Below are 27358 nucleotides of genomic sequence, written 5' to 3'. Positions count from 1 at the left end.
GATCTAATTCTGGGAATAGACTGGCTTGTGGATCATCGAGTCAGCTTAGACTGTGCTACGAAAATAGTGGTTCTTAGATCTTAGAATGGTGTAGAGGTGGTTATGATCAGCGAACATTGAGATTAACTCTCCAATGTGATCTCCGCTCTTATGGATGTAAAGTTTATTCGTAAAAAAGTTTCCATATGTCTTTCTTGAGGAGTTATCGGGGTTGCCTCTAGATAATGAGGTCAATTTGATATTGAGATTCGACCAAGTACAACTCCAATGTCAATTGCTCCCTACCAGTGGCATTTATGAAATTAAAAGCTCAACTTCAAGAACTTTTCAATAGAGGTTTCATTCAGCCTACTGTGTCTATGTGGGGAGCACCAATTCTATTCATGAAGAGAAAAGATGGTATAATGAGGATGTTTGTAGGTTACCTCAATTGATGACTTGTTCGATCAATTTCGTGGAGCCTCTATGTTCCCCAAGATAAATATCTATTTTAGGTACCATTAACTTAAGGTTAAAGATGGTGACATTCATAAGACTGCTTTTAGGACTTGTCATGGACATTATGAGTTCCTAATCATGCCCTTCAGCTTGACGAATGCTCCACAGCATTCATAGATCTTATGAATGGAGTTTTTCAGCCATATTTGGATCAGTTCGTAGTAGCCTTCTTCAACAATATTCTGGTATACTCTAAGACTGAGGATGATCATGAAGGACATATTAGAGTAGTTTTTCAGATGCTCCGTGAAAAGAAGCTCTACAATAAGTTGGGCAAATGCGTGTTCGAGTTTATCCTAAAAAAATCGAGGCTGTGCTTGAGTGGAAAAAACCTAGCAATGTTTCTAATATCCACAGTTTCCTTGTGTTAGCTAGTTATTATCAGTGATTCGTTGAGGGGTTCTCACTTATCACAGCTCCTCTAACTAAATTGTTGCGTAAGAACGTGCCATTCTGATACTGCCTGACTTTGGAAAAAAGTTTATGGTTTATAGTGATGCATCACACGTTGAATTAGGTTGTGTTCTGATGCAAGACGGTAAGGTAGTGGCTTATGCGTCCCGACAGCTTAAGTAACACGAAGGAAATTATCTCATACATGATCTTGAGTTTGGCTGCAGTTGTTTTCACTTTAAAAATCTAGAGGCATTATTTATACGAAGAGAGATGTATCGTTTACACCGATCATAAGAGCCTCAAGTATCTCCTTACTCAGAAAAAATTGAACCTTAGGCAAAATAGATGGGTTGAGTTGCTTAAGGATTACAGCTGCACTACTGAGTATCAACCCGATAAGGTCAATGTAGTGGCCAATCCTCTTAATCAAAGATCAATGTCTAATTTGAGGGTGATGTTATTCGATTATAGGAGTCTGTTGCTGAGTTGTAAGTTAAGCCGACTTGGATTGATCATATTCGGGTTAAATAGTTAGGGGATGATTCTTTGGTTTTGCGTTTCCATCAGGTTGAGGAAGGTAATAATTCTAATTTTGGGCTGAACAGTGATAGGGTTATGTACTTCCGATGACGGGTTTGTGTACCTAATGATTCTGAGGTGAGGCAGTCCATTCTGCAGGAAGCGCATAGTAGTCCTTATGTTATGCATACTGGTAGGAATAAGATGTATCTGGATCTCTGTGAGTTATACTAGTGGTTTTGTTTGAAACGAGAAGTAACAGATTTCCTCTCTTGGTGTGTAACATGCCAGCAAGTTAAGGCTGAGCACCAACTACCTTTGGGTTTACTTCAACCCGTTAAGATTCCCCTTTGGAAATGGGAATGAGTGACTATAGACTTCATTAGTGGGTTGCCCTTAACACCCATTAAGAAGGATTCTATTTAGGTCATCGTGGATCGTTTGACCAAGTCTAACTATTTTAATCCTGTTAGGACAGACTACTCCCTTCAAAAACTGGCTAAGTTGTATGTTTCCAATATCGTTAGACTTCATGGAGTTCCTATCTCGATTATTTCTAATAGGGATCCTCATTTTACTAATTGGTTTTAGAGGAAGTTTCATGAGGCTCTAAGTACCCGATTGGACTTCAATACTACGTTCCATCCTTAGACAGATGAATAATCTGAGAGGGTAATTCAGATATTGGAGGATATGCTACGGAGTTGTGTCATCAATTTTTGAGGTAGTTGGGAGGAGTTTCTACTATTAACCGAGTCCGCATATAATAATAGTTTCCAGTCCAGTATTCAAATGGCATCTTACGAGGCTTTGTATGGTCGTAAGTGTCATACCCCTTTGTGTTGGACTGAGTTGAGTGAGCGATGAATTTTGGGTCTTGAGTTGATTTTTAAGATTATGGATAAAGTTAGACTAATTCAGGATTATCTTAAGACGGTTTCTGATAAGCAGAAGTCATATTCGAATATGAAGAGGAGAGATATCGAGTATTCTGTGGGTGATAAAGTCTTCTTTAAGGTATCTCTGTGGAAGAAGGTAATTCGGTTTGGACGTAAGGACAAATTAAGCCTTAGGTTCATTAGGCTATATTGGATTCTAAAATGTGTGCGTCCAGTCGCCTATCATTTAGAGCTACCTCTAGAGTTGAATCGTACTCAAAATGTGTTCCATGTCTCTATGCTAAGGTGGTATCGGTCGGACCCATCTCATATCGTGTCTGTTGATGAGATTGAGATAAGACCGGATTTGACTTTTAAGGAGAAGTTAGTTCAGATTCTGGATCGAGACGTTAAGGTCTTAAGAAGGATGTTTATTGCGTTAGTTACTTGGGAACCTGAGGACTCGATTCAATAGCAATATCCACATCTGTTTGAGTCAAGTATATTTCAACGATGAAATTTCTTTAGGGGGAAAGTTGTAACGCCCTAAACTTTTAGTTTATGAATTGGAAGAGTTAGTCAAATAATTTGTTCTGGTTCTGTGGATTGGAGTTGTGTTTGTGTGAGTGAAGTCTCGAGTTCGAGTCCTATTATGTCTAAAGTGAAACTTATTTTTATTTTTTCTTTTCTTTTCGTTCGTTGTGGGCTACCCTAATATTATTTTGTTGGATGAATTTAAATTGCTAGTAGTTAGATTAAAGATTGAGCTGTCGGTTGGATTTGATTATATTTATCTTGTTTTTCATTTTAAAACAATAAGGGAGAAATTATCTCAACAACCTCCTTTGCTTGCCATCTCATAACTCCACTTTTTTCTCATTTGTTCTTTTAATTTTTAGACTTTTTGAAACTGCCAAGAATTTTGTTCTCTCATTGTTCTATTCCCTGTTATTATTCAATTTTTATTTCCTCTATTGTGGTTGATTTACTTTTGTTTTGTTTTTTTTCCCTTTTCACATGGATATTAGTAAAGGTATTGGACTTCAATTTTCTTTTTTCTTTCCTTGATTTTGTTCCCCATTTTCTAGTGCGAATTAATTTTGGTGGTGGGTGTTGCGTTAATTATTGATAACTCGGCTCTTGACATAAGTGACATTATTTCCATTACTAAGGTTTAGTTGTCTCTTGCACGCGGTTATTTTTTTAGTTGTTAAAAATTCCATTTTTAATTGTTTGGGTCTTTTAGGTAAAGTCCACGAGATAAATAATTTTCCAGCGAGTTAAAATCTGTTAGTGGGCGACTATCTTCATTGAGGTAAGTGGTTATTTGTTGTGTTGGGATTGTGTTTTTTTAGTGACTTTGTATAATGTTGATTTCGTCGATTTTGATTATTGAATTAATGTCTGGAGTGGAGGAATCGTGTTAATTATTTTGTATATATAGTTAATTTAGGTACTGGACTACTTGTTATTGAATTGACATAAAAAATACCCAAGTATTTAACGAGAAACCCAAAAAGCAGGAAACGGAGAAAGCCAAAAATCAGTACTGTCAACACCACACGGCCGTGTGCCGGGCCATGTATGAGTTGTTGAGCCACACGATCTGGGCCAATTGGGCCATGTAGGCCACACGGGCTGACCATTTAGGCCATCTGGGCCAAAAATTCTGAATTTTTCCCTATGGCCATAAACAACATTTGGATCGAACTTGGGCCTTCTATAGGGTCAGTTTAAGTTACAAAACATGAATTCTGGTCATCTGTTAGTGTAAAATTGAATATTTGTTCGCATGTCTGAAATGAAATGTTATAAGTAAAATCTGTAATATGCTATGTTTAATTTGAAGAAAATATTATGTATGTTTTGCTTTTGCCATGATAAGCATGCACATCGTAAATATATTTGATATATGTTAGCTTTGCATTTGCATTGGGGATGAGAATTATGTACTGGGGGAAGTGTAGGCAATTTAATTATCTGTCGTAACTGGTGGCACAGCCACATCTCTTTCTGTACATCGCAGTAATTCACTTATTGGTTTGGCAGTTAAGCTGCAAATATTCTAAAAGTTTTATGCCGACACTAAGTGGTGTGTAGGGATAGATGGGTATTTCATACCTTATATGGAGTGTTGGATGGTCAGAGTTGGTGTGTAGCGGATGGGGGTATGATTATATTTTTGCATCTATACTGCTCTGATATGATCAACATCTGGTATACCTGTTTGATTAATTTTTGTTGTTTGAATTATATGTTACACACTGAGTTTCAAAAACTTGCTCTTTAAATGTCTGACACTTTTAGGTAACCCTCAAACTTAGACGGATCGATGCGATGGGAGCTCAGTTATGATATCTTACTTTTGGGGGGGAGGAGGATTTTACATGGTTGTAAAATTTAGACTGCCTTTGGCCATTTTGGGACTGTTTATATTTCTGGACTTTACTTTCTGATTTTTAATTGTTTTATCATTTTTGGTGGGTTTACAACTCGTTTTGTGAAACGTTGATTTTTAAATTACAAACCATGTTTTCAAAATTAAACTCAAATAAGACTTTCTACTACAAACTCAATTTTTTTTAAAATAAACTTTTTTATATAAACAACATTTTTTTATAATCGATTAAGAGAGATGGGCTTACAAAATCGGATTTTAAGCAACGAAAGCTAAACGATGATTTTTCAAAAACAAATATTTTCAATCAATTTACGGTATCATCTCCAAACCTGGCCATAACGTCTAGGCCGGGTTTAGGGTGTTACATTGTATACACAAACAATTATATTAATCCAACATAAAAATAAATATATACATTTATTTCTTTAAATGTGTATAATTGAATCAAAATTAAAGTTTCAAATATATATATGAACTGAAATTTAAATTTTATATGTATAATTACACTAAATCAAAATTTATATTGATATTTATCTCAAATTAAATATAATGACAAAATTATATATAAACAAATTAACTCATTTTTTTTTTTTGAAACCGTGGATATTGTGCTATTATAATAGCAATTTCTATAATATATATGAAATCTACAACATATAATAGCAATTTGTGTGTATGGAAAAAAAGGGGTCCCATTAATCTATAATCTTTCATCTGTAAATAAATGATTCAATAATAATTGCCCTATCAATGCCGCTTTTGTTTAAAGCTGCTTTATTCAAGATTCTTCTTCATATATATATCACTGTTAAATTTGTAGAAATTTAGTGGTTGTTAAATCATCTTTAATCAAAACTTTTATTTAGGTTAAAATGGGTCCTTAATAATATACTTGTCAGCTAGCTGTGACTGAACTGAACTAACACCTCTTTTATTTTCCTGCTAATCCATGCCAAATATATATATATATAAATCATATAAATGATGCATGTCAAATTTGATATAAATTAAATGTTTTAATTATTTAATTTATATAAAAAATTTAAATCATTCAATAAGTATTAATATAGATAATATTTTAGATCAATATACTAGAGATATCAAATCGACTATAAAATTTACATGCATGACAAGTACAATTATATCGATAAATTTAACGTTGAATTGTTAAATTATTAATCGTATAAAAATATATAGAAAAGTATAAAACTAATATAATTTTACACCAATATAAATAAATTATTTCCCTTTGATTACATAAAATTTATGCATCAAAATAATATTTGAATCTTGACAGGAGAATTATCAAACAAGCGTAAGTCTTGAACGTTGGGGAAGACCATATTTGCTAAGGTGATTTTTTGTCTCTAGGAAAATAAATTTACGCTATTATTAACGTGAGAACCACTTTGAATATAATTAAAAAAGAAATATTTTTTGAGCAAATAAAGTGAAGATTTTGGTATGGAAAGAAGTAAAAGTTTCCTAAAATACTTCCTTTATATTTTTTATATTAGATTAGATTTCTTAATATAATACGGAAACTAAACATATTTAACTACTCTTACTATTGTTTTATGGAATTTAATTATAGAATTAATTGGGACCTATTAATTTTAATATTAAATTCACTAAATTTGTTGACGTGTCCATCATTAAAATATTATTTTATTTTAATTCATGTCAATTTTATTATTTTTATTTTTGTTAAAGTATTTCATATCCTATAATTTATTTATAAATATTAGTAGTTCATATCATATGATTTATTAGATACATAAAATTGATTTGAATGAATATTTTGAATTGAAGGTAAAAGCACCATAAAATTCTATGTATTATATCTTGGATTTGCATTTTAATCCTTCTATTGAAATATGGGTAGATTAGTCCCTGTAAGTTAGATGAGTGGGCAAAAAAGCCCTTTCGCTAAAAATGTGATGTTTGTATATAAAATATAGTAACAAATTTGGTCCTCAACATTTACACATTTAGTCAATTTGACCCTACTCTTTTATAGAAGTAAATTAAAAAAAATAAACTAATAAGGCTAAAGGGTCAAAAATGCCCTAGTAACAAATTAAAAAAAAAAGCCAATTAAGCCCTTTTAAAATTTGAAAATCATAAAAATTATAAAGAAAATTTACTAAAAAAAGTTACAAATTTTTTTATTAAAAATAAAAAAATACGGACCCATTAAATCTAATGGCTATAAAACTTTTAAAAAAATTGACTTCTAGTCTTTTATTGGGTTGATATTGTTATTCTTTAATAAAAATTTTATAATTTTAAATTTTTATAATTTTTTATTATTTTTTAAAATATTTTAAAATTTTAAAAGGGATTAATTGATTTTTTTTAAATGTGATACTAATGCCTTTTTAACCTTTTAGCCTTGTTAGTTTCAAAAATTTCTAATTTACGTCCAATAAAAGAATAGGAGCAAAATTGAATAAATGTGTAAAAGATTGAGGGCTAAATTCGTTATTATACTTTATATATAAACACTAAAAAATTGAATGAATTGACTGTTTTACTCATTAATCTAATGCGCAAAGGCTAATTTACTCATTTTTTAGTATAGGAACTAAATTATAATCCAAAGTATAATAGAGAGGGTTTTATTATAGTGAAATTAAAAATTCTTAAAATTTAAAAGAGAATCAAATTTTAATAAATGCGAGTGAAAGTTTTTTTATGCATACATAATGTAATACCAATTAATAAATTGTATTAAAAATTAAGTTAAAAGTTTTTTATCCATAGTTATACAAAATATATGTTTGAGAGCAGTATTAAATTACACATGGTATTGCACTGTTGAATCATTTACCGCACATTTCTATTATTTTATTTTCCAAGTAATTAATAGTTTTAGTAAATTCCAAATTAAAAAAAAATCATAATAACGACATGAATTACAATAATTCTCCTCTACTGTAAATGTGGCTCATTATGAACATTTGTTATTTCGAGAAACCAAGTACTCTTCAATAAAACCATATTTCATTAACACAAAACAGCTCATCAAGACTTTTTGGAGGTCATCTGTAATGAATAGCTAATTAAAAGGAAAAAGCCCACATAATTTTTTTAAAAAGAAAAACTCATGTTTATCTCTTTTTAGGTATAATGTTGGTTGAAAGTAAGTCATTAAAGGCTTTGCAAGAAGGAAAGTAAGTTATGGTACGTTAAAGTTTGTGTTCAATACATAAACAAGTGAGAAGCAAGCAAACAATGGAGTAAATTTATTTTAATAGAGTAACGGTTAAGTGGAGAAAATGACCAAGAAGACGGAGATACCTAGCTTTATTCTTGACTAGGAGGTTGTATTGGGACCATCCTATCGCCCATTAGTGTGATGAGATTGGTCAATTCCTTTTATCCTTAGCCAGCAAGTTTATCATAGTTGTATGCATATTAGTACTAGCTTGCCACATATGTTGGCGGTTGAAAGCTACGTGCTTTAGGCCTTATGAACCATGTGATCTTTGGGTCTTTGGCTATTTGTGTAGTGTTACTATAACAATAGTTTCTCCTGTAGGTCCGAGGTAAGTTATTAAGTGGTCTAGTGAAGAAATATCTTGTGGAGAGTAATCTTGAGGTTGCATCAAATGTTTACCCTTATGAAGATGGGAATGGAAAGTGTCAACAATTTTTTTTTATTTGTAAATATAAACAACAGATTACATGGACAAATTTATAGCTAGATTGTCTCTAGTGTTTTCTTCTTATAGAACTTCTTGAATCTCTAAAGGTGGATCATAAAACATGTGCAATACTTCATCATTCAATAGGGCCATTTTTGCTAATGCATCAACAATCTTGATAGCCTCTCTAGGGACATATCTCAACGACCACTTCTCTTCTTTAGCTAGAATCTATTGAATCCTCCTAACTAAAATAGAGGTCGATCCTTCAAGTTTACTATCACTAATGGTATAACGAACCTCGAGATTATTTGATTGGATGGTGACTTCATCATATCCTTGTTTTTGTAGTAGAAGTAGGCCATCCAATATACCCCAAAGCTTAGCAACAACGACCAAACACTTTCCCAAGAAGTAGTTGTAGCCCAAGACCCAATTTCCTTTCCCATCACGTATTACTCCACCTACAGCAGAGAAACCAAAAACAAAATTAATAGCATCATCAGTATTAAGGGAAAAGCGCATACCTGATTCCGCATTTTTAGAAGTCTACTACATCTCCATCACTAAAGCTTCACTATAGACTTAAGAAAACTGTTTCACCCAACTGCAGGAAACTATAATAATTTCCTCCAGACTCATTGATTTTCCTTGGAAGATGAATAAATTATGGTTTTTCCAAATATGCAATAGAATTAAGCTAAAGAAGCAAGCCCAAGTTGATTCTTTTATATTATTGTCCGATTGGTCTTGCAAATTCGAAAGTAGCCGCTACAAAATATTTCCTTCAAAGAACTGTCTAAATTGATTCGGAGGAATTTTGATTTCAAATGCCCCTTGCCCAAGGCAAGTCCCTAAGAAAATGCAAAGCATCCTCAACGTTATGACTATAAAGTTGACAAGATTCATCTTGTCTAATTCCCCTTCAAACCCTTTCAAAGTTAGTTAAAAGTCTCTACGTCAGAATTAGCCAAATGAATTATCTAACTCTTTGAGGGCCAGAGACTTTCCAAACAATATTCCAAGTACCATCCTTCGGACTCCAAAACTCCTCCTTGAGCATTCAATAAGCGCTTTTAACTAAAAAGATACATGTCGTAGTCTTAAACCAAGATAGAGTATTTGGGCCTACTGATTTCATGGGAGGTGGAATACTAATGATGCGTTAGACGATTTCTTCTGGTAACTAAACCCGAAATAAATCAAGGTTTCATACACTATGCACCATTCCCCATTACCATCTCATGCACTTTACAATGAGGATAGATATTCGCATCCTGAAGAACATGGTTAAGTAAGGGTCCCACATTATGAACCCAAGAATCCTCCCAGTATCAAACGGTTCATCCATCACCCACTGACTAAATCATTTTGCTACACAATAAAGGCCAAACCTTGGCTACAGATTTCCATATAAACAAATATCTACTCCTCATAATACAATCCGAAAAACCTTTAGTAACTCCATATTTTGCTCTAAAGACTCTGACCCATAAGGCTTCGGCCTTAGTGATAAGACTGTAGCCAATCTTCATCATAAAAGCTTTATTGTAATCACCCAAACGATAAAACTCGAGACCACTACATGATCTAGGCTGACAAATATTATCCCAACCAACTAGGGTCATTTTCCTTTTCTCATCAAAAATACCCCAGATGAATTGCCTTGTCATTGCTTTAATTGAATCACAAATGCCCTTTGGAACCAAAATAGATTGCATAAGATAATTCGAGATAGTTAATAGAACAATTTGTGCTAATGTGACTCTCCCTGGAAATGAAATTTGTCGGCATACTAGATAATCGACTGCGGACTCTTTCTACCAGAAAATCCAATGTACTTTAGTCACTCTTTTGTGAAAAAGAGGAACCCCCAGATAATGTCTCAGACCATCAACTTTTTGAAAGCCAGGGATGTTGTTGATACCCCTCCTTAAATATTATTTAACACCAGTAGATAAAAAGACGTTGATCTTTCTAGTATTAACCTTGTGACTCGAGAGTTCACAGAAATTACCTAGGAAATTTTTTAGAAGACCACTGTGTTTCAAATCAGCTTTACTGAAAATGACTAAGTCATCTACAAAAAATAAAGGAGAGAGATTCGACCATGTGCATGATAAACGAATAGGTTCCCATTCTCCTGAAGAAATAGTTGAGTGGAAATAATGACCCAACCACTCCATGCAAAGGACAAAAAGGTAAGGGGACAGTGAACATCCTTGTCAGATTCCCCTTACAGCTTGAATTTTGTAGTTAGAGCTCCATTCATAAACGTCAAAATAGCATTCATAATAACATTTATTAAACAAGAAGTAATATGTGTTGCTTTAAATGACACTTCTATGAAATCCTACTGCACTTTGTCTTAAGCTTTCTCTAAGTCCATCTTGACTGCAATCCATTGGAGATTCTTCTTTGTTCTTATAGAGTGTAAGACTTCCTGCACAATAACTATATTATTAATGATGCTTCTTCCCGTAATAAATCTCGCTTTCTCTTTATCTATAATATTCGGGAAAATACTTTTGAACCTATTCACAATGACCTTCATAACCAAATTATATAATACAAATTAGAGGCTAATGGGTCTAAATTGTGAAAAGTTTCAGGATTGGAAACTTTGGGAATTAAGACAAAAAAAGTATTGTTAAACTCCGAGTCTATAGTCTTACCTTCAAAAATCTTTCTAACCCATTCGCAAATTACTCCTCCTAAATTATCTTACTGATTTTGAAAAAACAAAGCGTGAAATCTTGTGTATAAAATTAAAATATGTTAAGGTATTTATACAAGAGGATGATAATCTAACTAAGGTAACAAGCAAAGCTACCGAGTGAATATTACATAATGAAATCCCTAAAAATAAAAATTAAACTCGTTGAAGCTAGTAGCTAATATTGCACAATCAGTTGTTAAAGCTTCTCTATAGTCAACACAACCCCTCAAGTTGTTGCATAAATATCATAAATGCTTAACTTGTAGACCATATTATGATAAGTTTTTTATTTTTAAGTCTTTTGGTAATGACAATAACTAGTTGTTTGCCTAATATCATACGGACTAAGTTCAAATCGCTAGTAGTTAACTTTTCTTTGATAAAATGTTGATTGATCTCAGCGTGTTTCATTTGATCAGGTTGAACTGGATTTTGAGCAATACTGATGGTAGCTTTACTATCACAATACAAGGATAATTTTAATCCCTCTAGTAATTTCCATAACTATAGTAGCTCACGAACACCTTGAGCCATGACTTTACATTCTACCTTTGCATTTGATCGAGCAACTATACTTTGCATATTACTTCTTCAAGTGACAAGGTTTCCTCCCACAAGAGTGCAATACCCATATGTAGGCCTCCTATTATCCAGAGAACCTGCCCAATCTACATCTATAAAGGCTTCTATCTAAAGGTGACCATGTTTAGAGAAAAAGAGACCTTTTTTTTTAGTAGGCTTTAGACAACTTGCATGTGATATTCTCAAGGATTATGCATGAATTGGCTTACCAAGCTGACTACATATGTTATGTTTGATATAGTGTATGAGAGATAAATTATTTTTCCAACCTATCCTGGATACCTCTCCTTATCAACTAACTCTCCAATCCCAACTTTTAGCTTATGATTGCTCTCTATAGGTGATTCTACTAGTTTACATCCCATTATACCAATTTTTGCCAAGAGATCTAGGATATACTTTTTTTTAGAACTGAAGATCATTTTTTTCTAATCTAGTAACTTCAATTCCCAAAAAACATTTTAGCTTTCCAAGATCTTTGATTTCAAATTTCTGAGTCAACAATCTCTTTAGTTTAAGCATTTCTTCTCTTTCATCACTAGCTTATGATTGTTCTCTATAGGTGATTCTACTAGTTTACATCCCATTATACTAGTTTTTGCCAAGGGATCCAAGATATACTTTCTTTGAGAAATGAAGATCATTTTTTTTCTAATCTAGCAACTTCAATTCCCAAAAAATATTTCAGCTTTCCAAGATTCTTGATTTCAAATTTTTTAGTCAACAATCTCTTTAGTTGAGACATTTCTTCTCTTTCATCACTAGTCATTACAATGTCATCAATATATACTATAAGAAGAGTGGCCTTACCCTGGTGATGTTTTATGAAAGAACTGTTCCATTTTCATAAATCAAATAATGACAACTGACCCATAGTAATATAACCAAAATATCAATTTTTATCTCACTACTTTGAGAGCATAGCTTTTCAATATATCAAAGTACATAAGTCATTCACACATAATCATTCACTTGCTCAAGATTTAGATAAGTTACACTATAAACATCATATGTGAATTAATATAATAACGAATTTAGGAAAATCAACTTGCTTCTAGATAATCATATCATAGGCCTAATATGAGTCAATACAGCTCCGATAATCAAGACAAGATATCTCCCAAATTGGACTTATAAATAACATAATAGTCCTAACATGAGACATTTCCTCAATTTGACCCCTATGAACTCTATACTATTTAGATTACATACTAATATAAGTTGTCCTATACATTACGATCGATCCATATAATGCAACTTAATATTAGTTAAACCTTAGGTAATTAATGAAATAATATTAGTTCAATTATCTAATGGATGCTAGGTCCCCCTCCAAAATATAATAACATATAATGTGTAACACCCCAAACCCGGCCTGGATGTTATGACCGAATTTGGCGATTTCACATGAGAGTGTTTTTGAAAATGCATTGACCTTCAAATCGTTCCAATTATTAACTTTTACCTAGTTTGGAGAAACCGTGTTCTAATTGATTTGATTTAAAACATTTCTTTTACACGAAAGCTTTTGAAACCCAAATAATTTTTGAAAACCATTTCATTTATGAAAAATCTTAGTTTATTTTATGGAAAACCATACTTTGCTGCGTTGCAGCTTATAAATCCATAAGCAACAGTTCAAAATCCCAATTTAAAAACCAAACAGTTCCAAAGTCAATCATACATAAAATACTAACAAGAAATAAGCGATGTAACCGTAAAAACTGTATATAAGCAGTTCGATAGTGGTGGTCACAATTGAGCCCTCCGCTGCACCGATCCGTCAAGTCTGGGGATTACCTACATAGATTAAACAGAAAAGGGTGAGTTTTCGCAAACTCAGTGTATAATCCCCATAGAAGATATACAAAGTAGCAGAAGTCAGCTATATATCTAAATAATAGATAATTCGGGCCTGAGCCCTTTACAGAATCGGTGTGAACCTTAGTCCACTTAGATACAGAATCAGATACGAACTGGACCTTAGCCCATATCAGATATCACATGCATAACAGATCAGAATAACATAATCATGCCCACCAGCCCTACACACCAACTTCGTCGAACCCAACACACAATATGGGGATAAAATCGACCCACCCATCCCAACACACCGTGCTATACCGAAATGCGGCACATAATCAGATAATTGTAACTGTGCTGCCAGATATCAGGCTTAAGAGCCTTTTAAAACATTCCCTTCATTATAAGACCAAGTCCACGCCGATGCAATGCATCATACAAACATGGCATGCTATAATGCAACTTAATAGATCATACAATTGGTCATATATACATGCTAAGAGTAACATGCTTAATACATACATCACATAATCAGATCACAGAATCAGGGGTCTAAGTAATGCTTACCGACCCTACGGTAGGTCACAATCGACTTGGGCGACTCGTGCAACCTTACAGATTATTTCAGAAAAATGGGCTCACACGCTCATGTAGCCTGCCCGTGTGGGCTCACATGCCCTGTGACCCATACGGCCTATATTGGCTTTGGCCGTGTGGATCACATGGCCTGGCCCAGAATTCCTTACGCTCGTATGGTTCACCCGTGTAGGTCCACATGCTCTTATAGCCCACAAGGCCCTATTGGTTCGATTCTGTGTGTTGCACACGACCTCACCTGGCCATTACACGGCTGTGTACTACTACACGGCCTACCACACGGGCAACCACACAACCGTGTGGCGTTGACAGAATCATTTTTCGACTTTCGTTGTTTCTCATTTTTTGTGTTTTCGGGTACACACCTGGTTCATTTTCGATGCGTAATCACTCCCGAGCAAAACCCAAGCCTATAATTGAACATATTTTACTTAGTTAATCTCTTAAACGATCGAACTGAACCAAAATCCCAAAACAGATTAGACATTTCCTGAGCATAAAACCCTTACCTTGCGAACCACGAACGCTTCCTACTACGATTCGGCACTAGAGCAACCTCTCACACCAGATTTTCAACTGTCAAAATAGTTAACAAAAAAATCCCAATTATTAACTTAAAAACCAAAACTTCAAGGCAACAAAACCACTTACCGAATTTGCATGATACTCGATTGGACAATAAGGAACCGTTGTGAACAACAAAGACGAAATCAGGAATGGAAAAAATGAAAGATAGAAGAAGAAATTTCAGCAGAGATGAAAGGGAGAAAGGCAACTAACGTTAGAACTAAAAGAGAATTTCGGGAAAACTAAAGTTTGAAAAAAAACAGAAACTAAATCGATTTGGTAAATCCCTTCAACCCCTTAATTTCCTCCACTAGACCCATCTTTGGTAACTACTCAAAATTCTACTACCTTTGGAACTCTATTGCAAAGTCGAACAAAAATAAACCTCCATCACTCGCATAGGGTTCGAACTCCAGACCTCCAACACACTAACACACGTCTTAACCACCAAACTAGCAGGCCCATTCTGATATGAAATTACAAATATTTTAATATAAGCTTGCTGACTAGAAGTTAAGGCTTAATTCAGGAAAAAGCCAAAATTCACCAAAGCTAGGGCTTGAACTTGGGACCTTTCATACATACCCAGAACACTTAACCACTGAAGCAGATACACAGTTGTGTGTCAAAACTTACAGAAAAAATTAATAAGATTTGGGGCGTTACATTATGCCTCATTCTTTGTAGATAATTGATTATGTGCTTCATTTCTTTGCCAACACCTAGGTCTAGGATTCATCTGATGTTGACTCACCTGTAAGAAAACTTCAATTCAGTTGAGCTATGTAACATTAGAGCTTTGTGCTCCTAGATGTTATCTGATGCTTAAGCAAATGAGGAGCTTAAGGAAAATAGAGGGAGTAGCGATATTTTAGGAGAGTAACAATTAAGTGAAGAAGATAAAGGTAGATACCAAGCATTATATCCTACTTTTAGGTTAATTTAGGGTTGTTTTCTAACCCATCAGTGTGAAGGATTTGGTTAACTCTTTTTGTCCTTTGTTGACAAGCTTGGTAAGGTTGTGTGCATGTCAATCCCGACCTACAACATATATTAATGGTTAAAAGCTTTATACCTTAGGCTGAGTTATTGCCGATTGCCATTCAGCAATGTTCTAAGTCTTGTGGACCATGCAATCCTTAGACCTTTAGCATATCTGTGAAGTGTTAGTACAACAACCTACATGTTAAAAATTAAGTTTTAATACTAATAAATATTGGTGTAGTGATAAAATACATTACACTTCAAAAAAGAAACTCATGTGGAGAAAACATGATTGAAAAAGATAACAAACTTCAAAAAATTAATCTTCATGAGCTATATAAAATGAAGATAAAAAATAACTTAATTCCACTAAAATATTTAATATATTGTTTTTTTTTCTTTAAATCTTGTAATTGCAATTCCCACTACGTCCCTACAAAGTTCACTTCGAAAAAGTAAAATTACAATAAAAGTCATAATTTTGAAAATTTGAAATTATTACAAAAGTTTAATATTTCGATATTTCAAGTTATAATTAAGGTAAACATAATTTGTATTCTTTACAGATTTTGTCTAGGGTTAGAATGTTCTACACATGGTTTGCTTTTTTTTAATATTTTATTTTTGGTAAGGCACAATGCTTGCCTAATACATGATGTGACAAGCAAAAACTCCAACGTCACTATAAACTACATTTCGTCACCATTACCTTACAAAGCTTTTAAACCATGTCTTTTGTTTCTTAATCACAAGATTTTCCACCTTATATGTATTTATATATTAGTTTTAAACTATAATTCTGATTTTCAAAGTGCTACTTAATTTCGTGATAGAATAATCAATATTTTATGATTCAATCAAAAGACTTAAGTCAAATTAATTTTAATCACTGAAAATTAAAAAAAATCATAATTCCTAGAAATTGAGAGCAATGGAGAGTATTTTTTATTAATAAATATTTAAATAAATTTTCAACAAAAGTATTATAGAGGGCCTTATACTAGGAGTTAGATAGCATTCCGCATCATCTACTAAAAAAAGAGTAAATTAATTCATGTATGTTATATCAAAAAGTAAACGATCCTTTTGTTAAAAGTTTTCATCAATTTCTATTGTTAAAACAGTCCATGTAAGTCGATATGAGGTATATGTGACATGCCATGTGTAATTGTTTGATTATTGCGTCAACCAAGCCAGTTTTTAATAGTAGAAATAGATGAAAAATTTAATTAAAAAGAATATTTTACTTTTTTAATTTAATGTACACGGACTAATTTACTATTTTTTGAGTAAATGAGACAAAATATAATATAAGTCCTAACATAAAAAAAACCCTTTAATATTTTTACCATAAATTTTCTAAACATCCTCACTTTATTCAACAATTTATTAAAAATATACCATTCTAAATATTTTTTAAAAAAGATAAGTTATTAAATATTGAAGAGGGTATATATATTAGACAAAAGCAATGGGTTCTTAAGACTAAAAAGATTGCTTCTCATGCAAACTTCAATATGACCTACCAAAACTTTGCCATACAAAATCATTTGGTTGGTCATGCTATATGTTATATATAATGAAAAATAAATTAAAATGGCAGTCGCTGCCGTCACAAAAGACGTCATTCACAACCATAACGACATGGAGCAATTGGCAACTAAGGTCGTAAATAAAAATGGAATTTCGTTACTCTTTAGATTAAATATTAAATTATTAAGGTTTATAAATATAAACAAAATATTCGACCACGTTACCAAATTACAAGGAGAGATTTGATGTGTGAGTGCAGGTTAGTAAAAGAAGTGGTTGTTCCATCAATCGTTGCCCCTCAAAAATAAAATCATGATTAGCCATGGAATTTTGTGAATTAACCTTCATGATTAGGGCTACGACACTAATCTTCCTCCCATCACCCATAACAGATTATATGTAGTGCTACCGTTATCAACAGGAAATATATATATCAATTACCACCTACTTTTTCATACATCTACAATTTAACTAAATTTCATTTTCATACTCCTTTTTAAATCAGATCAAATTGGTCCATTAAATTGAAAATTTATCGATATATTAATATGGAGCAAGGTAAAAACTTATTTATCCTGTAAATTAGTATAAATCAATTGAGCCAGGTTAAAAATTAGTTTAATCTAGAAGTTATGCTTTTAAAATTTTTATTTTTTAATAGTGGACAGATTGGTTTAATCAAATTAAAATTGATGATTTAATCAGTTCAACCACTCGTCTGGTTCCAAAAATATTGATAATAAAATTTCAACATTGAATTTTGAATGCTAAAAAAAAAAAGGCCACTTGTTTGTAGAATTTAATTAAATTGATTCTTAAAATTATTTTTAATGATAAATTAATTTAGAATTTGAATTTTTATAATAAAAAATGAAATTTTATTAGCTAAAGTGTTGCTGACATGTTAAAAATAGGACTGTTATATGGTTTTACTATGGTATTTTTATAAAATTTTGCTCTATTAAATAAATTAATTCATTTGAATAATATTGGTCAATGCTAAGGTGACACAATAGTATAGAATGGGATGGAGATATGTGTCAAAAATCACAGTCACTATTAAGTTAAATAATTAAAATTTTAAAAAAAATAAAATAAAATATGAAATTTATACATAATTCAAAAATATTTCAAACAAAATGCGTGAACTTTTTAAATTTATGAAAATGTTTTATTATATATAAGTTATAAAAAGTCAAAATAATAAATTTTATGAAAATTTTATATTATTTTGTAATATGATAAATTATAAAAATTCAAACAAAATTAAAAATTTTATCGTATACAAAAAGCATTTAAAATCCAAATATATATATAGAAAAATATAAAAAATATTTTCTGAACTTTGAAAAATTTTATAGTTTTCCCATGTTATTTTTTACAATATAAAAGTTATATAAAATAAAAAAAATGAATTTTCTAAAATTTATTATTAATCCACCTCATTGACTAACACATAGAATCAAACAAAACAAATAATTTGAGATGCCAAAAACAAGTGTTTAATGAAAGAAGTAGCGTTTTTCTATAAAGAAATGGATGCACACTTTTTCATTTTCAAATTATATAATACAACATCTCTCAAGTGCTGCTCACATGCGGAGATTGAAAAACTTTTTAGTGCCCACTGGCCAAGGTTGTTAATATGGGATTTGACTTCCATACATATATTTATAAATAAAAGGGGCCTTAACTTTACTACTTTTATCACATACTATACAATATATTATAATCTTTTGTCCTCAGCTGCTCCAAATCTTGGTCTCTTCTTTCTGTCTTTTTTCTTTTCATAAATCTTCTTTTTCATCTACATTTTTGGTAATCACTACCACCAATACTTTTAATATTAGATTATATTTTATTCGATCTACTAAAAAAAAGAAAAAATTTGTCATTGTACATTATATTAAAAAATAAATTAATAATTTTTGTTAAAAATTTCATCCATTTCCACTAGTTAAAGAAAATTGAATAGTGAGATGTGACATGCTATGTGTACCTTATGCTGACATACAAGGATCAATTTGTAACAGAAAAAAGTAGATGGAATTGTTAACAAAAGGACCAAGTCTGGTCTTTGATGTAACATATAGAGACTAATTTGTCTAATTTTTTTAAATAGATAAGTAAAATAGAATCTAACTCTTTGTATTTTTATAGATATTTTTATAATATGAAATGTTGGAGTGATGTGGTAAGATATATTATATTTTTAAAAAGAGAATTATGGTTGAAACCCTAAAAATAAAATAAAATTGTTAAATGATTAGTTTTGCGTTAAGAAATATAAAAAGAGAAGGGATTGGTTTTGGTAATGAAATTCAGGTGAAACTTTTACAAAAATGAAATAATATTGATTTTATGTTAGGTGGAAAGTTGAATAAATGTATTGTAGCAGGAGAAAGACAATGCATGTAAATAGAATGATGTCTTCAACTTCACAATATATCTGTATCAACCCTAAATTGATTTAAAATTTTAAGTACAAGGCAACAACTTTTTTTTTTTTTTATTGTTGTTAAGAAAGGTTAATTTCCCCTACTGTAAATTTTCTATCTTTCTCAAAACTTCTCAATTATAGGTTATATTCTCACTATTTCGTCTCTAAATTATACTACTCAATTCAATATTTAAAGTTTTAATTTTGTTCACCAATTTTAGCCACGTCACATTTTTTTCCTATCTAGTATGATGTGATTTTCGCATGACTTAAAAACTTTAAAAAATTATATATGAATTATAAAAATAACAATTTTTTAAACATTTTACAAAAATCCAACAAATATATAAAAATAGAAAATAAAAAATTTATTAAAATTTCTCGAAAATTAAAAAACACAAGTATATAAATTCTAAGAAGCTCAAAGTTATAAAATTTTGGGAAAAATATATATTCTAAAAAAATTAAAAATCTACTGAAATTAATCAACGATGATAATAATTTGATAAACTTTGATCAGTGTTGATACCAATCAAAATTTAGTCAATAACCAACGCCAATAAAAGTCAATCAAACTCTAGTCAGAATCCGATCATTCACAGTTTAACTTTTAATTTTTGTAGAATAATCTTTTTTCTTTTTTCTTTTTTTAAATTTTTCTAAAAGCACTTTTTTCCCTAAAATTTTAACTTTTTTTAAAAAATTTATATATTTATTTTTAAAATTTCTATAATGTTTAATTATTCTTTATATATCCGAATTTTTATATACTTTTTGGTTTTAGATTTTTCTAAAATATATTATTAAATGTTTGATGTTTTAAATTATTTAAATATTTAAATAATCTTTATTTTATACATTTAAATTTTTTTATATATTTAATTGAATTTTTATGGTTTTTTTAGGTAACTTTTTTTTTATAGTTTTTTTTAGAATTTATATATGTAGATCTATATATACATATATAATGTTTCTGCCTGAGTTGATGTCACTCATAATTAATTCTAACTTAATTATTAAATTGTCAAAATATCTGTATTTTAACAAAGTAATCAATATTAATTTGAGTCTATTTCTTTTTTATTTATGAAATCAAAATAAATAAATACTTCTAATCAAATTTGAATCCAAAACATCATAACATTTACTTTCTTAATTTTATTATTTCAACCAAAGTATTATTTAATAATCATTTTAACTTAATTGTTTTTTATCCACATTGTGATGTGCTATGAACTAATATTTTTTAAGGTTTTGAATCCATGTGGATACCACTTTATGTTGGAATAGGAAAAAAAACACTACGCCACGTGTTTTAATAGAACTGATATTTTTCTATATATATATAATTATGTTCATTTCAGAGATTAAATCTATAGACAAAATTAAACTTTAAATATCAAAAAAGAGGAAAAAAAGTTCAATATCAAAGTTAGAAAAATTGTACAATTTAAGGATTAAATAGTAATTATATGCAGAAATTTGTCTAAGATTTTAATTAATAGCATCATTTATGAATCTAGTGAGTCGATTGGATAATTATTGATTTTCTTAATTCTAATGTATACTAATTGTGACTATAAATATAGAAATTTTATTCTTCCACTAAGAGGTAAAAATGTGCTAATAAGTGTTAACTAATGTCTTGATTTGAGAATTTATGATATTCCCTTAAGATGATCAAGATAGAGATTCTACAAGACAGTATTGGTGTTCTTATTATGGCTAAATGTATTTTAGCTTCCTCATCTACTAAAAAAAATAATAATGAAATGCCCCCATAGCAATGCTGCCAATTTTTTTTTTTTTTTACTTTAATACAAGTTATATTTTTTTTTCTTTTGTCCAGTCGTTTTATGCTATGGCAGGAAATCATGAGCAACTTCCTTAATTTGTTACCATGTTGGACACCATTTTTTTCCCGCAATTGTTTGTACCAAAATTTAATCTTAAAGAAGCAAAACTACCTATTTCAGTATTTTCTTTACTCTATTGAAATTGAGTTGCACCCAAGAAAGAAAAAACTGCAAATAAAATCATCTAAAATTTGATTCATTTTGGGAACTGAAGCAGCTGGTTTCACCTACGGAACTATACTCATGCGTCGTCAAGCTTTACTTCTACAAAATAATGACTATTCCCTTTTACTTTTCTTTCTTTCAAAAATGACTCTATATAATTTTTTCTCTATTTTTGTACATAAACTTGGTAACTAAGTCAATATTAATCCCTAAACTTGAAAAATATATAATAGTTCAATGACATAATACTCTAAAATTATATCCTATAATTACTTAAAAAATTAATTTAAACTAATGATATGACACAATTTTAAAATATCATGTCATCAAACTGTTACATTTTTTTCAAATTTTGATGTCAAGATGGATCTTATTTTTAATTTTATGTAGTAAAATGAATAAAAAATTTATATATTAAATTCAAAAGCCAAAAAATACATTAACTATTCTAAAATTAATCTCCATCTTTAAATAGAAAATGATTTGATCTAGTGATAATATATAATTTTACATCGAGAATGAAGCAGTCTTCTTCACCTACCCCTCGTGGGTTCTTCAAACGCCATTGGAGAAGTGGGTTAGGGACAAAGTATAGCTTGGTGAAAGAGGTTTAACGAAGTTGTCTGTGTTGATGTGGGACCATGAAAGCTCAGTGGCTCCGACCCCATCATCTATTTTTTTTCTTTGCTATCTTGTCGTTGAGGTAGTTGCACTAGTAAAACGAGTTACAGTTTTGTAATAATATATAATGAAAAAAAAAAAGTGAGATTGTTTTAAGGGATAGAGATTAGAGAGAGAAAGATGGTTTTGGAATAGATATATTAAGGTCGAGAGTCATATAGTTGAGATGTGAGCCTGCCCCCCGCTACCCTCTCCCTCATTTAAGCTCCCCTTCTTATTTTTCAGGGGTTCTTTTTTACCACCAAATTGTTGTACCTACATTCCCCATATGTTCCAAATTCTTTTGGAGGATTATTTTTATTATTTATTTTATGTTATATGTTTGGGTTAGATTATCGCTCTCAATAATATTATGTCTAAATTTCGAATTTACATTATCTTTTGAGATTATAATGTGCTTTACTGTTATTGAAAATTAATGGATACAATTACTTTTACAACAATTAAAAAAGTGTACATTTATACACGTTTAAATACATATTCTCTCCTTATTTAAAAACGAGGAGTGATTACTACTATAAATAAGCCTACAAAATTGTCTACTTCTATATATCCTAATAAACATCATTATCAATACATCATTAAAAATAAAATAAAAAATTAAAATTTATTTTTGAATTTTAAATAAATCCAAATTTTATTTTAAAGAGAATTGAAATGTGGGATTAAAAATTGAAAATAATACAAATGGATGATCCAAACAAAGATCGTATATATATTCAAAAAGGAAAGAAAAAGAGAGATCCTCTGCCAAAAATTGTGTCTGCTTTATATTCTAGGAATCTTTTTGGACCACGTGAATATCATGAATGTTATAATCTATGTATATAATTTGACATCTAGTGCTTTCTTAATTTATTTTTCTTGGATAAATTCCATTAACTATCCCAAAATAGTTGTGTTAAATTATAAATTGTTTCCTCAACTTGAAAATATTATAATTGAATCCTTAAAATATTAGAATTGTATCAACAAAATCCTTTTGTCACTCTAGTTGTTAACTTAAACATCAGATACTAGTCCAGATCTGTCATGGAGTATATCTTAGACACGCAAATCAAATTAAAAACATGTTAGTATATATTACATGGAAAACTTAAATCTTATGTGTTAAAAAATAGATTGTATCAATAAAAATTAGGGAGACTATTGTTTTAGTATGATAGATTCAAGTTATTAATTAAATAGTTAAGCCTTGTATTTATAATTTGATCAACGTGTTTTAAATATGTTCCACGTTGGATTTGAAGGGCATTTAACGATCAAACTAAGGATGAGGGAGACAAAAGAACTTGAGGTGATACAATGTTTATATTTTTACAGATTTATTCAAAATCTTTTGAAGTTGGAAGAAATAATTTAAAATTTAAGTAAAATGAAATCAATGTTGTGCTTGTTTATTTAGATTACACAAATTGAAGTATAAGTTCATTTAGAATTTATTTCTCCTATATGAATGGAGTAAATTGTGTAGAAAGGGAGATTAAAGTATGTGATTAGACAATTCGAGTCTAAAGGTCATAGGATTAGACATTTTCATAAATTGCATTGAAATGATATTAAAAGAATAGTAATGGTTTCAGCTTTTACGTCGACAATGAATTGGTCAGCAATTTGTTTTAGGAAACATCTGACATATCTAGAATTGACCCTCAAACTCATACTTGTTGTCTGCAAATCTGTTAGTAGTAGCCGAGTTTCAAGGTAATCAAACCTTTATGCAGCTATGTTCTCTTCAACTTTGTCTAATTACTCACAACAATATTATTAATACAGAATACACTGAGAAAGAAATTAAATAATGCTCACAATAATTAGTGATCACAACAATATTATTCTATGTATTGTTCCACTATTACTAAATATTTTAATGTAATACATAAAAGATTGATTGAAAGCACACTTTTTATGATAATTTTTAATACTAAATATTTATGAGCTTGCAAGTTATATCTACATTAACCTAAGTGCTTCTTAAGGGAGGCAAATCTTCCGAATGGGACAATACTTTTTTTAAGGGTCCGATAGCCAACTCTCTCATCACTTTTATAATAAATTTGTAGATAACAATAAAATAAAACAAAACCAAAAAAAACAAGCAAAACTAGGAAAAAGGGAACTATTAGCTTGAGATGTATATCCCTTTTAAAATGACTTGAAATGTGGTGTTTGAATACATAAAACGACATGGTATTCGGAAAGCAAAAAGTGGCAAATATTTTTTATTTCGTCAAATATACTATTATGAGATGCTTTTGCCTCTATACCATCTTCAACACTCCATACATAATTTATATCACTAAATTTCTTTCTCCTAAGTATTTTTGTTTTTGTAAAGTAATTTAAATCTACAAATATTTAAATTCCACTTAAAACATCAATTTCATCATTTCTAACTAATATCTTATTTATTTTTTACATAAAACTTTCACCTAAAAATAACCTTCAAATCATTGTGGAATTTACTTCTTTAATCAAAACAATATATTTTTAATAGCTATAAATAAGTTACAAGCAAAGGACAAACTTACAAATTAAAAACTAATCTTAATTTTTTTTTAAATTAACTTTTTACATATTTATTATTGTTCATATTTATATTATGCTCTAAATTTTAATTTCTTAAATCAAATCATTAACCCAGTGACCCGATATTCCTTGATGGTTCATTATTGCGAGCTAGTAATTGCATTGGATACAAAAATAAAAATGAAAAACTTTAAAATGGTTTAAGTTATATATATATATATATTTTACATTTGGAATTTAGCTTTTTTATTTTTATTTTAAGGAATTTAATATTTCTTAATTTTTTCTAAAAATATAAATCTAATTGTTATTGCTATTAAAATTCTTTTGTTAAATTAAAAATTATTATAATTTTTTTTCGTTATACAACAATCTATATATTATTTCTTTATTTTAAAATGTTATACTAATAAATTTAGCATAAAAATTTAAATATTTGAAATTCGTGAAATAGAAATAAATTAATTTCTAAAAATAAAAATAATAGACTAAATTCTAAATATATAAAGAATAAATGAGAATAGATGAAATTTAGAAACTTCTATGTGTTATGATTTAGAGTTGTTATGCCCTATATTTATCTAATACTAGAAGAATTCATTGGTAAAAGATTTAAAATTTTAAAAAGTTATAAACAAAATAAATTTCATATTGAATTAGTATTAAAATTTGGAGTTTATAAATAAAATATGATGTATGTGAGTGTATTGAATATTAAAAATTAATTTTGTTGTCTATGTAAATATATGGATGTAGGGTGGTTTAGTTTTTAGGTGGTTGGGTCTTATCAATGGCATAAAACCTCACGCTAAGTACATCAATGGCCATGATACCCAAACTTTTTTCATGCATATTTGGAGCATTCCATTCCCTACCACCATTATAAATTATCATGACTGCATTACCCTTTACGCACCCTTCTCTCTCTCCTTGTGTTATTGCTCTTCCTTTTTTTCTCTTTCTGTTATTCTCTCTCTTTCCCCTCTGCTCTTTACCTTTAATTTCTATGATTTAAAGCTATATACATACATATATATATATATCTGCAAGGAAAAGCCAGTTTCTTTCCTGTTTAGCTAATGTCAGAAGACATGAATCTATCAATAAATGGGCAGTCTCAGGTCCCTCCTGGTTTTAGATTTCATCCCACAGAGGAAGAGCTCCTTCACTATTATCTTAGAAAAAAAGTGGCTTACGAAAAGATTGACCTTGATGTTATCCAGGAAGTTGATCTCAACAAGCTTGAGCCTTGGGATATTCAAGGTACATACTAGTCAACCTAACCCTCTCTTTTTAATGCAATTTTTTGGTCTAATTTGTGGGTTATATGCAGAAAAGTGTAGGATAGGATCCACTCCACAAAATGATTGGTATTTCTTCAGCCACAAGGATAAGAAATACCCGACCGGGACTCGAACCAATCGTGCTACCGCTGCCGGATTCTGGAAAGCAACCGGCCGTGATAAGATTATATATAGTGGATTTAGGAGAATTGGGCTGAGGAAAACATTGGTGTTTTATAAAGGCAGAGCTCCACATGGTCAAAAATCTGATTGGATTATGCATGAGTATAGACTTGATGATAACACTACCACCCATGACTCTAATGTAAGCAAGCTATATTTCTCTTTCAATATTTCCTATATGTATGTATGCATGCATAGTATAATAATATTGAATTGGTCCAGGGTTCGAACCCCATCGGAGATTCGGTGACGGAAGATGGGTGGGTGGTTTGCCGTGTGTTCAGAAAGAAGAATTATTTGAAAACCCTAGAGAGTCCTAAAAGTAATTCGTCCTCCACCGGTCATGATTTAAAGACACACATGCTTAGCTCAGGAGGCAACGATGGTGTCTTGGATCAAATCCTTCATTACATGGGAAGGACTTGTAAGATGGAGAGTGATTCATTGAACAACATCAACAACATGCCCATCCCCAACAACAATCCGAGGATGCTTGTTGGAAACAACGCAGGAACCAACGATGGGTTCCATGACCATGAAAGGTTCATGCATCTCCCTAGGCTTGAAAGCCCAACTCTCCCTTCGCTTTGTTACCAATCCATCGAAGACATGCTGACCGAAACCGAACACCAAGGTGGAGGTTGTGGCGGTGGTGGTAATAATGAGACCAAAAATGGGGTAAATGACTGGGTCACACTGGACCAACTGGTGGCATCCCAGCTAAGTGGTCAAGTAGAGACAAGCAAGCAACTATCATGTTTTAGTGACCCTAATGCGGTTTTTAGTCTTTGTCACGATGATGGTATTCAATTATCGCATTTAAACTTACAGAGATCAAATCAAAGCTCACAGGTCTACAGCAACAACGACAATGATCTATGGAGCTTGACCAGGCCATCGTCTTCACCGTCTTCATCTGATCCCTTATGCCATCTGTCGGTATAATACAAGTACATGTCATTGTCAAAAACAAGCCTTTTGTTTCATTGCTCAAGTACTCTCTTTAATTAGGTATATGTTGACATATTATATATATATATACACACACATATGTATTTTGCATTAATAAGTATGAAATATGAGATGGGATGGCA

At 30.7% G+C, this 27358-nt stretch overlaps 2 protein-coding genes across 2 annotated transcripts; both read left to right on the top strand.

Moving 5' to 3' along the window:
- Positions 1 to 2310: 2310 nt before the first annotated feature.
- LOC107952209 (uncharacterized) lies at positions 2311 to 2766 on the top strand. The gene has a single exon (XM_016887484.1). It carries the CDS (start codon positions 2311 to 2313, stop codon positions 2764 to 2766), a length of 456 nt encoding a protein of 151 aa, XP_016742973.1.
- Positions 2767 to 25730: 22964 nt separating this feature from the next.
- On the top strand, positions 25731 to 27358 carry LOC107951150 (NAC domain-containing protein 43-like). Its single transcript, NM_001398470.1, has 3 exons — positions 25731 to 26061; positions 26132 to 26406; positions 26487 to 27358. Exons 1-3 carry the CDS (start codon positions 25878 to 25880, stop codon positions 27207 to 27209), a joined length of 1182 nt encoding a protein of 393 aa, NP_001385399.1. The 5' UTR covers positions 25731 to 25877; the 3' UTR covers positions 27210 to 27358.

The sequence above is a fragment of the Gossypium hirsutum genome, chromosome A02 (assembly GCF_007990345.1).
Source record: "Gossypium hirsutum isolate 1008001.06 chromosome A02, Gossypium_hirsutum_v2.1, whole genome shotgun sequence".
In the NCBI taxonomy this organism is placed as follows: Eukaryota; Viridiplantae; Streptophyta; class Magnoliopsida; order Malvales; family Malvaceae; genus Gossypium; species Gossypium hirsutum.
The sequence above is the reverse complement of the archived record's forward strand: the minus strand, read 5'-3'. Positions and strand labels throughout refer to the sequence as shown.

What these genes read in the sequence shown, in the direction of transcription:
- LOC107951150 (NM_001398470.1), top strand. Translation starts at nt 25,878, where the DNA reads ATGTCAGAAGACATGAATCTATCAATAAATGGGCAGTCTCAGGTCCCT. An exon ending in TGAGCCTTGGGATATTCAAG is followed by an intron (nt 26,062 to 26,131) that starts GTACATACTAGT and finishes GGTTATATGCAG; the next exon opens with AAAAGTGTAGGATAGGATCC. An exon ending in CTACCACCCATGACTCTAAT is followed by an intron (nt 26,407 to 26,486) that starts GTAAGCAAGCTA and finishes GAATTGGTCCAG; the next exon opens with GGTTCGAACCCCATCGGAGA.
- LOC107952209 (XM_016887484.1), top strand. Translation starts at nt 2,311, where the DNA reads ATGGATAAAGTTAGACTAATTCAGGATTATCTTAAGACGGTTTCTGAT.